General features: G+C 33.7%; 1 protein-coding gene across 1 annotated transcript; it reads left to right on the forward strand.

Moving 5' to 3' along the window:
• Nucleotides 1-5,698: 5,698 nt before the first annotated feature.
• Nucleotides 5,699-10,148, forward strand: LOC129226666 (arfGAP with SH3 domain, ANK repeat and PH domain-containing protein-like). Its single transcript, XM_054861296.1, has 4 exons — nucleotides 5,699-5,867; nucleotides 8,059-8,131; nucleotides 9,966-10,052; nucleotides 10,138-10,148. The coding sequence occupies exons 1-4, from the start codon at nucleotides 5,742-5,744 to the stop codon at nucleotides 10,146-10,148; spliced, it is 297 nt and encodes a 98-aa protein (XP_054717271.1). The 5' UTR covers nucleotides 5,699-5,741.
• Nucleotides 10,149-13,266: the final 3,118 nt, after the last annotated feature.

Raw genomic sequence — 13,266 nt, forward strand, 5'->3', positions numbered from 1 at the left:
GGGGGGGGGATCCTTCGAGAAATTGTAGCCCTTAACTGCAATTTTTAGACGATCGTTGATGTGGGGAGGAGAGATTCCGGGGTTCTCCCTCGGAAGGTTTTCGAAATTGATTGGAGAACTTAAAACTATACGATCATCAACAATGTCGGCTAGAGAGAATGCTCTCCCGGAAGATTTTCAAAGTTAGCTTTTAAAACGCACATTTTTTTATAGGATCTCTGGTAAGGTTAGTATGGGGGGGGGGGCGGATAAGTCCAAAAATGTAATTGATATGTGATCAAAAATTAGAAAGGAAGAGAAGAGGTTATTGTGTGTGGAAAAATTCAAATTGAAATTCAAAATTTATGGAGAAAACTTCAAAAATTAAAAGGGACCGTTCGGAAATCCATTAATATGTATGGTCTTTTTTATGCCAATATTTCGAGGGAAAAAAAGTTAAATACGTCCCCAGAAACTTGATTAACATATCTAATAATGTACGTTACAATTTATTGTGATATATGGAGTCGAATATTATAGTATATGCAGTAGCGTCGCTACGAGGAGGAGTGCTGTCCGCCCGGAAGTCACTCAAAAGGAATTTGCTAGAAAATGTAAAATATACTTTATTTCTGAAAAGCAAAAAAAAATTTAAACTACGGTCACACTAAGGTTAAAATCAATACAGGGGGGGGGGGGAGCGTAAAGCTCTACTCTAGGAATTCTGAATAGTAATTCCTGACCACGGGCTACCTAAGTCGTAAAAAATATTTGCCACTTTTGACTTTTGGTAGCCATTTTTAAAAATATACACATTTAGCGGAATAAATAACCTTACTCCGAATTAATCGTACGTTGCCCCCAAGGTGGAGTCGACTGATGTGCTGAACGCTTCAGAATGGCAACCGTGCTGTCGTTACAGCTCACTGGTCGTTATACGGTATTCGGGTATTCGATATAAATTTTTCATAAATAAAGAAACACATGGTCGCCGTTTAATGGATTACATTTTGACGGTATCATTTGAATCAATGGTCTTCAACATTTTTTCGATTATCACCACCCAATTCACTTCTTAACTCCCATGGTCATACCCAGGATTCTCGTTAGGGAGCTGCAAGCATTCGACGCCACAAGATAGTGCAAGATTTTTACGGGACCCCTCCATATTGTCGACCCCTATGTCACTACATATATTTCACTCCTAATTAAAAATTCTGTCCCGGACCAACAGGAGTCCCCCCCCCGCCCCCGACGCACGCCCCCTGAACAGGCTCTGGTGGCTATTTGCGAACATTTGCCCTCTTTTCCTATAACTTTAAGAAAGAACGTATTTTATATGAAGGATTTTTTGTTGCTTTCAAAACACAGTCTAGAGATATCCTTGATGTGAATCCTTTTCGATACTGTCGAAAAAATTGTAATGTTCTGCTTGCTTTAAGCCCTGTAAGTCAGGAATTGCTTATTGTTGTAGGTTGTTCCCAGTTTCTTTAATTTTATTTTTCTATGCTTATATAATTAAACTCCTCTTGCGCTGGGTCTCCGGAAGCAGCATTGTACACCGGCCTCCTTGAGTGGGGGTCTTCCTAGGCGGTGGCGTCCAGGTCCCCCACAATCGTCTTTATTTATGCCTGACTCTCTCGACTCTGAACAATCCTCATTTAGACAAAAACAACGTCCATCATCCAGTCCCTAGCATTCATGTGAATTTTGACATTTATTTTATTTATTTATTTAGAAGCTAAGCAGCTTAATATACATAGAGGACTGCATGCCAAGCGCCTTGCCTCCGGACACACACAGGAATGTACAACATAAGAGAAGGAAATAACACCTAGAACACCGGCGAGAATTGAACCCACGACCTCCGGCTTAGAAGACGAAATTTCTACCACAGAGCGAAGGAAGCCCCAATTTTGACAGCTTGAATTCAAATTATGTTTTTCTCAATTCAAGTTGGTTGCGATGAGAGCCATTTGTGGAAACAAGAAACCCAACGAGTAGGGTCCCATAGCAATTCGGAACTCCAGCGCTCGAATACGCTACCTTGCGGTGATTTATAAAACTGCGAATGCAACTAAAACATTGCCACGTTGCGCTCCACGTGTATCTGTTGACGTAAACGCGGTCAGTTTGTTCTGAGTAACGCATTCAACATGTCTAAGAACGCCTTCAACAACAGAAATTAATTCGTCCCTTAGTAGTATTCTCGAGCTTCTCAAAATAATGTTAGTTTTCCTTATCTCTTTCAAAAAAGTATTAAATGGTGGAAGCGTAAACAAGAAAACTCTGGATTAACAAAATTGGATAACGTTATACCAGGTAAATTTTTTTATTGTTTTGTATGAATTTGTAAGAATATGAGTTTTTTTTAATCTTAAATTAATTTAACTAATCATATTTTACAGCAGCATTTAGTTGGAATGGGACAGTATGCAAAATATTTTCTTGAATTTATTATCGTAGAACAAAATGAAAAATGTTTAACCGAGAAAGAATTTACTTTATTCCTTTTATTCTCAGCTGAAAGGTTTCGCCAAATTTGTTTAGGGTTATAGTTTTGGAATTGTGCGAGCAAAGTAGCCTTGGCGAGATTTCGCGTTTTTAGTTAAACCATTTTTAATTTTTATCATGAGTGGAATAAAATGGTAGTAAGATTACAGAATTCGATAAGTAAAAAGAAATAATGGTCAATCAACTGAAAAGAAAGCTACCACCATATATAAACTGTGAGTACACATTTTATTTATTTTGTTCTGAGTGAATTTGAATAAATATCAGTTTTTCAATTCGATGAAGAAAAAAAAACGAACTTAACAACATTGACTGGACACTTTTCCTTAACCTAATTCCACATAAATGATTTAAATAACCTTTGTTACTACAGTATCCTACTGAAATAGAAAGTATGCAAATAAATTTTCTTGAAAATATTTATCGCAGAACAGATTGAAAAATCCAGAAAGAACGTTAAGAATTTGAACAATAAAAAATAAAAGTTCGCCAAAAATCTGTTTATAAGGTTATGGTTTTAAAATTGTGTGAAAGAATAATGTATCTTGACAAGATTTCGCATATCAGGTAAATCATTTCCATGACGAATGAATTAAATGCATGATTTCTTTAGATATCCAATCATATAGTCATAGAAATAAATTATCTAGTGTTAAACGTTACTCTTGACAGTCTGCCACGTATGTGCACTATGTGACAAAAATGTCAACAAATGCCGGAAATGTCACGAAATTGAACTTAATATGTACTAATGTATAGAAAAAACGGTACAAAATGAAAATGCCGTTCGAAGCGAACCAAAAATTTATGAATTCCGAATTCAACATCGTGAAAATGGCTGCTTCAGAACAACTTACTGTGTGTTCTGCATTAATTGTTTACTTTCGTAATACTTTTTGGTTTCTAATCTCTTTCTATATGGTTCAGAATAACCAAAAGACTTTGAAAAATCTTTTCAAATGAATAAAGCGAAAAAATCATACATAACAACAAAAATCACAACACTTTTAGCATTTTCTTCGTTACCACATGCGTTTGTTTTAGTTTTTAATTCCGCCATCCCAGTAAGCAAAATATCTTGCCTCAGTATTGCATAAAGGTTGACATGCAAGAAAAATCATCTTGCATTAATACTGCCTCAATGTTGTTATGTTACTCCCTTTATGCTGTCAGCAGGCTGCCACAATATTGACTGACAAGGTGTATGCAGCATAATATCAGGAAAATATCAAGGTAGGCTGCTTTTGTAACATTGCATACGCATTGATATGACAGGATAATATCAAGATGTTGTCATGACAGCATGAAATCAAGGTCTAGGCAAGATGATCTTGTTTTTGTAATCTTGCATACGTATTGATATGACAGGATAATATCAAGATGTTGTCATGACAGCATGAAATCAAGGTCTAGGCAAGATGATCTTGCTTTTGTAATATTGCATACGTATTGATATGACAGGAAAATGTCAGGATACATTGACATGACAGTATGAAATCAGCACGTTTGCAAGGTGTTTTATCCATTTATATATGTATTATTTTCACTTCAAACTCGAGAATTAAATTTCATTTTTTAATTATTTCTGTTATTCTTCAAGATAGTTTTCTAGTCTGAGAATATTTTCTTAAAGCTGACATCTGATCGGAAATTCATATAAAGATATTAATAGTACTCGCAATTTAATTTAAAAAATGAAAGTTTCTTCTTTTTGCGTAATACTTGGTTTATTTTTTAAATTCTTCCTTCTAATTGTGTTATAAAGACATAAAATGCCTATTTAGGAATAATTGCGGAAGTTTTTATAGCACATTTAAGAGTAAAGGTAGCAAAATAATAAATGAATAAATAAATAAATACAATAAAGTACATTTTGAAATGGATGTCAGCATTGAAAATATCCCATAGACAAAACATATGAATTTATCTCAAAGAATAACATAAATAACCATTGAATAAAATTAATCTTACTCGTGAGATTGAAGTGATAATACGAAATTCTGGGCTTCATGTCCTTTGTTATTTTCGGCCATTTCTAGCATTGATCGCACATCGTCTGCGTTATGACTTGTTTAGTACTATATTAATAAACAAATGCAAATATCAGTTATTCATAAGTTATTCCTAAAACAATACTATTCCACACTAATAACTAAGCAACCAACTTAACGAAGCCTAAAAAATGCAAAGCCACGTGCAACTCCTCTGAACCGACTGAATCAATGTGCCAGCAATGCGAGGGACGCTGGGTAGAAAGAACTGTGCGCATGCGCAAGTATCAACGAAGGTCCACCTGCTCTATTTTGTACTAATTACCTTGACGGCGACAGCATGAAATCAATATCATCTTGACGCGTCAACATGTATGCAATGTTGTTATTTTAAGGTAATATCAATATTGATATTTTAAGATGAATGCAATGTTGCCTACGTGTTGTTATAGTAATATTGCTTTTTAATCTTTATCCAAGCTTTATGCAGTATGAAACACGTCAATATTGACGCCGTCAGTACAATATCAAGATCTGTCAAGGTTGATGCAAGAAATTTTGCTAGTAGGGATTAGACAGTGACTGCAGTGCCCCTTATAGTTCGTTGGAGTTGCGAATTCATGATTGCAAAAAACAAAACTTGAATTCAAAACGTGTAAAAATGGCATTTTTAAAAATTCTGTTCTAGGAGCTGTGCGGGTTCTGCTAGTAATTACTAGACTCATATTCGCAACTCCAGAGCTCGAATACGCTACCTCGCGGTGATTAACAATACTAAAAAAAATGTAAAACATTCTATTCCACGTGTTTTCTTTGGGGTAAATTACAGGTTTCAGACAGTTTATGATGTAATGTAATTTCAAAAGAATAGAAAAGTAAGCTTCCTACAAAATCGATGAAAAATTACTGTCATTCACTAAGTGTCAAAGCAAGTTATAAGTTATTTTATTTGTTTGTTTTACCTTTTTCATCCGCCCTTAGACAGTGGCTGCAGCGCCTCCTATAGTTTATTGGAGTTGCGAATAGGGACTTTAAATTACAAAGCCCCACAAAACATATGAATGAGTGCACTTTATTGCTCCTTGCTCTAGCAACTCCTAGCGGATAGACAATGTCCGCCGTCAACAAATAAGCTAATCATGACCGTACGGCGAAAAAGATTGTTGATCGATGCGAAGATGGTTAGTGTGTAGGGTGTATCGTTTCCTGTGGTTGTGTGTTTTATTTATTTGATTGTAAACAAATCTGCTTTTCACCATGCCTGGGTTAATGAGTGTTGCAGAATTTGTTGGCGAAGTACGAGAAGATTATAGTTCTCCTACGACTTCATCTTTCGTTAGCAAAATAGCTTTGTGTCGTCAAACTGTTACTGCACTGGAGGAGGTAAGACGAAAACAAACTGATTAAAAACATGTTAATTTTTTATGCCCGTGTGTTTTGTTTTAAATTTCCTGATAGTTATTATCTTCTATCATTTACTCATGTCAGAATTTTCAAAACTTATAAGTTTTAAGGTTTAAAACTTTTAAAATGACATATTTTATGAAATGAATAATTTACTGCTGTGGATACCTGTTTTCGTCTTGAGCTCTGTGCAAGCTTCTTAACTTTCCTCAATTGTTAAGTTTGTTCGTTCCAAACAACTTACGATTTTTATCTATGATACGTAATTAGCACAAATGCTATATATTTTTTTCTGAAGTTGCTATAGGTTGGAAATTAATTTTGCTCCAAAGCTATTTGTTACCTTTTCGTTGATTCATATTTTTAAATAATATCACTTGGGTTTTGTGCTGAAAAGAGTTGGGCTTTGTTGATTTCAAATGTGGGCAGAATATATTTTTGTTTGAAATTATTTTACATTAAAGTGCAACATTGAAATTTGTATGCATGGAGGGAGGTATGTAAACGCATATTGCAACTAGAGGTGTATTGTACAAAGTGGTCCAAAAGTGAGCCTACTCCTTTTATTTTTGACCTTATGTCATTTATAGTTGTATGTTTGTTGTTAACTGTTACCTTGAAGTCTTAAGAATAACAAACATTCATAGCACACCATACATGTTGTTACACAGCTGAATCCTGTGCCATTGTTGCACAGATGTTTTGCGGTAAACCATCTCCAAATCCCCACAAGACATTTGTGTGAACATGGCACATAATTTAGTCGTATTTTGACATAGATGATGATCTACAAATGTTTATTGTTCTTAAAACTTCAAGGTAACTGTGTAGCAACCATTCATTTATAATTAGCATACTGTTAGGAATAAAATGGAGTTATGCTCATATTTTGGCCTCTCTATATTTTCTGTCTAAAATAAGGCAATATTATAGTGTTAGAATTAAGAATTTAAATCTAGGTGTCATGATGCATAATATAAAGTTTCTTGGTTTCAAAGTGAACAACTTAGGTGCCATTTTTAATGAATCAAATATATAATGTTTCTGAATATATTTCAGCAAACATATAAAATAGAAATTCAGCACATTGCCACCACTTTCAATTATTTTAAGTCAAAATTTTAAAAATTTCTATTTTGTTTTTTTACATGATGAGTTTGGTAAAAAAAAAAAGCTTCAATTTGATCCAAAATTTAGGTGTCAAATTTTTGTCATCTAGGGTTGTGTATCATGTGTCAAATCATAATTTTTAGTCCCAAAATGCTATTGAGATCATTTATTTCTGATTATATACTGGGCCTTTCCAGCATTACGTGTGTGACTTTTTAATATCATATTTTCACAAATAACAATAAAAAAACAATATGATATTCTAAAAATATTTCGTAATAGTTTCTATTGGAGCAGTGGCATAGTGAAGGGGGGAGGAGGTGAAAATATATATATTTTAATTATATATATATTTTCACCCTTATATTATGACCAATTATTATAGCACAATTGGTTTTAATATAAATGCAAATTATAATTTTGTAGTTTATGCATATGAAAGGGCCGTTTTGGTCAAAAAACCCTTTCAAAAGGTATTTTTTATCCAAAAATCCCCATCGGAAGGTATTTTAGATCATCCCCCCTCCCCTCAAAAAGTATTTCTGGCTGTGCTAGTGTATTGTAGTAACAGCAGGCATTTTATGTCATTGGATAATTCTAAATTTTTTAATGAAATTTTAAATGCAGCGTTACGTGTGTGACTGAGAAAATCTGAAAATAAGCTATACCTTATATTATTTTGTAATTTCCTGTGAAGTTTTAAAAGATAAAGGAACAATATTTTTTGTGCATGTGTTTAAGTATACTAAGTTCTGTACTAATGCATTATTTATCTTTTACTTTTGTTCGTTCTCTAACTGATTTAGCATTTTAAACTTTGCAAATTCTTGCTTATTAGCAGGTCTGCCATTTAGGGGTGTCAGGTAGGGGCAATTGCCCCTGACTTTGAGAAATTAATGTACTGAGGGAGGTTTTGTTGTTTTTTGATATAATTTTCATTGAGTATATACCCTTTGGAAAGATTCAAAATGTTGACCTGCTTGCTAGTGCTTTTTTTCTCTACAGAATAAAATGCAATGAAATCATTTTTTAAAGATAAATATTATTTCTATTTTGACAGACACTTGATTTTGACCGAGATGGTTTAACGAAAATGAAGAAAGCTGTTAAAGCCATTTACAGCAGTGGAAATTGTGAGTATAACTGTTCAAAAATAAGTAAACTTTTGTAATTGTTTTTGAGAACAGCTCAATGGTTATGAATTATGTATTTCTTAACACCACTCTTTACTTCTTTTCCTTTTAAAATAGAAGTTCTATGTAGTTGCTGCAGACATAATGCAACGTTGACTATCACTGATCTGAGTTGCTATTGGTGAATTTTGGGAACAATTTTGATTTTTGTATAATTAAAAAGGAGATTATTACTTTCTTCTATATATAATATATAGAAGAAAGTATTGGATTCGTGCAAATTTTCGAATTTCGAATTTTGACGGATTCGAACGTTTTGAGGTGTGCTGAGTCCATTTCGACCATTTTTGGAAAATGTCTGTCTGTGTGTGTGTGTGTGTGTGTGTATGTGTGTGTGTGTGTGTGTGTATGTATGTGTGTCACGTCTGTGTGTGACCAGTTTTTTTGTGGCCGCTCTACAACAAAAACTACCGCATGAAATCGAACGAAATTTAGTACACATATGTGCCCCTATGTGAACTTGTGCCCATTAGTTTTTGGCGCGAATTCCTCCAAGGGGGGTGGAGCAATGGGACGTTTTTCGAGTTACGCGTGCTTGCTATTCCTCAGGAAGTTACTGGCGGAATCAAACAAAATTTGGTCCATATGTTGGTATTAACAGGAACAGGTGCTGATTCAATTTTGGTGTCAATAACTCAAACGGGGGTTGAGCTGTAGAACGTTTTTTGTCGTCAATTGTGACTGCTGTATCTCAAGAAATAATGAACGGAATGAAAGAAAAATTTATCGGCAAGTAGCCCTTAGTGGGTATAAGAACTGATTTTATTTTTTGTGTCAACAGCTAAAAGGGGGGTAGCGCAATCACCCGTTCTTTTTTTCCATTTTGAGTGCCCTATCTCAAGAAGTAATGCTACGTTCTGGTTGAAATTTGGAATATATGTGAATCCATATGTAAACAGGCTTTGGTTCTATTTTGACGCCGATCGCTCCAAGAGGTGCTGATTTTTTTTTTTTTGCGAATAAAAATATTTTTATTAATGCAACAATAAGAAAGATAAATCGTAATAGATTGTCGTCTGCGTATTTCTCGTGATTTTAATTGTATGGAAATGATAGGAAATATTATCTCAATGATTTAAAATTTTGAACTGTTGCCATCTTATGTTTGTTAACAAATAAAATATTTGTAATTCATTCAAGCAAGGCTTTTAAAATAACTTTCAATTTTCGCTCTTTGCTTTGCTTTTGCAATAATTCAGACATTGGGATAGTCGTCAAGTTTTTGCATGTGTAATTTTGTTTTTGTTGGGAATATTGCTTCCTCGTCAAGCATGGGGAGGGATCAGAAAAAAAAAAAGAAAAATATAGAAGAAAGTTTCGTGATGGCCACAACATACTAGTTTTTATTTCAAATAATTTCACTACTTTTGTGTTTCAGCATTCCACCCATTTCTTACATTGTTGGAGTTTTGAAATCAAAAATTGGTTTTCTGGTGTGACAAGGGTATAATACTTTTAAACTAGCAAAAACCCTAAGGACTGAATGAGATTTTGTGAAAAAAGGGGGCTCATGAAGTGTAGACTAGTAACAATTGTCATACATTATGATTAATTTTTATTATGGTATAGGTAATTAACAAGCCTTTTAATAAATAAAAAGTAAACTAAAACAAAGAGAGTTCAAATCTCAAGGATTTAGATATTAAATTTGTATGGCACAAACATTTCATGTTTTTTCCCCTTAATATGTTTTTAAGGGGTAAGTTAAAATAAGTTAACTAAAATGTATTTAAACTGCATATTCATTATTTATTTGTTATCTGTTTTTTAATAGCTCATGTTGACAATGAAAAGTATTTATCCAAGACTTTAGATAGGCTTGGGGAGAATGCTGTAACTAAGGACCAAGAACCTGATATAGGTAATTTTTTTTTATACATACTTTTAACGTAATTTTTTACTTTTTACTGAAATATCTGGTTTTTGAAGATTGATAAATTGACTAGGAACAGCCTAGCTAAGCACAGAGCCTGTTACTTGTCTTCACTTTTCTCTATTTGCATATTGAGTAAATTCTTTATCTTCTCAAATAGATTTGAAACTTGTTGTGTATAATAATTTGTGCTCAAAAGTCAATATAAAGACAGCATTTAAACCACACAAATCTGCAACTAATTGTAGGCACATTTTTCATAGTTTCAAAGAATCCCTTTTCCAATGCAAATTCTCCCCTGAATGTTTTTATCTTTATGAATGAGATTTTTTATTGTTTCATGCTGATTTTGCTTTATTTTTAACGAGGTAATTAAGCTTTTGACTTTCAATGTAATAAAAAAATTTATTTAGTTTTTCTTTTTTATGATCACTATTATTTCTTTAACTGTGAGATACGGAGGAAAAACCATTTAAAAAACGAGGAGAAAGGGGGGGGGGGGAGGGTTATCATTTGTAACAAGATTTTCTTTTTTTAGCTAATTTTCTCTGTATCACAACGAAAAAGGACTTTTCATTCAATGAGAACATTATCAATTTAAATACTAGAGGCAGAAGAGATATGTAAACATTCAACTTGCTTAAAACTTGGGAGAATGCATTATGGCTGTTCTTTACTGTAAGATTAGGTTGATTAACATTTTTAATATCACTCAACCAAAAATGTATTTGTTTAAAATTTCAAATATTCATTAAGTTTATGGGATATTTAATCGGAATTTTTTAGAGGAATAAAAGTGATTTTTAAGAACTTGATAAAATTCAAAAAAAAAAAAAAAAAAAAACCCATTAATATATCAAACTTTTCAACTACATGGTTTCTCAAAAAAATGTAGTCAAATAATATTGCTGTTTTTTCTTCTCTAAACTAACTACCAAACGGCACGACCTTGAGGGTCACGGATTTGGACAAAATTCTAGATATAGGTAAATTCCAACTATATATGAACCCAGGTATAGTGGTTTGACTGCATAGGCCCTAGTTCGGCTGCAACAAGGGTCCAAAGTTGATCATTTAAACCCGGAAATGCAATGGAATTTCCTTTAAAATTACCATTTTTATCGCTTTTTCTGCTATTGTACTGCAGAATGAGCCGTTTGCATGCTTATCTTTGAATTAATTAAGTTGAATACTAGTTTTTAATAAGCGGTTCTCAAATTCAAATTGGCTCCTACTTTTAATTTCAATAACTTGAACGCCGAAATAACATAGTAACAGGATATTTATCGCTTGCAAATGAAAAACTAATTATTTTCATGTTATATTAATCGTCTGCTAGTAACAAGTATTTATTGTTTGCTAATAAAAACATTTACTTTAACTGGATTTTTATTGTCTGCTATTAAAGATATCCCACATTAATAAGCAAAAAATGGGAGAAGAGAAAACACTCTGATTTATTGCACATGGCACACAAAAGAACAAAAATACAAGATTGTTTCGACTTTTCAACTAACTTAGATCATGCTTATAAATATAAATACTTGTCCTCCTTTACACTCAATTTATTAACAAAAAATTAAAAGATGTTGGGAGATCGAACATAGTGTCAAGTTAAGAAATTCCAATGAAAACGCCACTGCATTTCCAAACTAGCAACTTTCGATCCTCGTTGCAGAGAAACTTGGGCCTATGCAGTCAAACCGCTTTACCTGCACTCATATCTAGTGGGAATGAACCTATAGCTAAAATTTTGTCAAAATCTGTGACCCTCAAGGTCGTGCCGTTTGGTCGTAAGCTTGAGGTCACTTCTACATTCCCTGTATCACAACAGGTATGTATCAGAACATACCCTGGCCCTGGGCCCTGTATCGCAACAGGTGTATAAAGTAAGCTTGAGGTCTCTTCTAGATATAAATCTTTGAAGAGAATTGTGACTTAAAATCTTAAATTTAGCCCTTGTACTTATTATAGCAGTTCTACTGCTCTTGGCGGCAATGCAGTTTAAATCTGATCAGGAAAAGGAGTCACATGTCAACTATTGAATCCATTCTTTAATCCGTAACAGAGGAGGTGAAAAAGTTGGACGTAACAGGGGACGTGAGGTCTCAGAGACCGCTATATTTAAAAAATTCTTAAAAATCGTGTAATTAAGATACATTCCTGTAATTTCCCTCAGATGTTCTTTGAACTTTTATTAGCATGGGGAAAAATATTTTTAAACTTTGAATTAAAATATACTTTTTCCGAGGAAATTTTGCTGGAGTCTTAAGATATTTCGAGAAAATCATATGCTGCAGTAAATAACTAACTATTCGTAATAAAAATGAATCTATTATTTATTAATTATTTAATTTTAGTTGCTTAATATATACAAAACATTTTAGTACCAGGAAATTTATTATATCAAGTTATGCGAACATTTTGACATCCTTTTAACTATTAGTATTTCGTGCCGTATTTCGAGGAATAATTCAGCCTTTATTGTCCCTAAAACATCATATTCTCATCATATGCGTAACGTTTGTGAACATTTCAAACAACTCTCAGTGTCATCTAGAATATTTTGAATCTCTTCCGCATAACGCGGATAAGATAAATGAACCTATATCCGCGGCTCTAACGTTAAGAGCCTAATATCTACTACTGCCGAAAATAGTAACATTGAAGGGTAGGTGCGGTCTCACAGACCGCTTCTAAAGAATGCAACGAAATTTAAACCTGATGCACTCGCCTAAAGATACTGATAAGCAAGGGCAGCGTTAAAGGTCACAAAACAAAAAGCTATTGGGAAAAGCCATTCCATCGGATTGAAAATAATATAGTGGTGATCAGATGAACTTTTGAGTGGTCTGTGAGACTGCACCTCCCCTGTTAAGGGTTAATCCCACACTTCATTCGGGGAACTCTTGCAGAATAGGAGGTGAGGGCGAATGCGACTTCATCTCGATTCTTGTTCTAGGAATCCATATCCATTAGTGCAACTGCCAAATCCAATACGATTGGTCTAGCTTAAGCAACTGATATGAAAACGGATCACTTCTGGATCAGCGTGTAATTGATTTATTAAATTGTCTGGGTCAGTTAATGACATGCAAATAAGCAAAGAAATGAGGACAGCTGCTACATTCGCTAGAGCAAAATGCACCTGGTATTTGGAAAATGATAAATCAAAGAAAAGAAAAAACGAGCCTGAAAATGA

Source organism: Uloborus diversus, chromosome 7, assembly GCF_026930045.1.
Source record: "Uloborus diversus isolate 005 chromosome 7, Udiv.v.3.1, whole genome shotgun sequence".
Classification (NCBI taxonomy): domain Eukaryota; kingdom Metazoa; phylum Arthropoda; class Arachnida; order Araneae; family Uloboridae; genus Uloborus; species Uloborus diversus.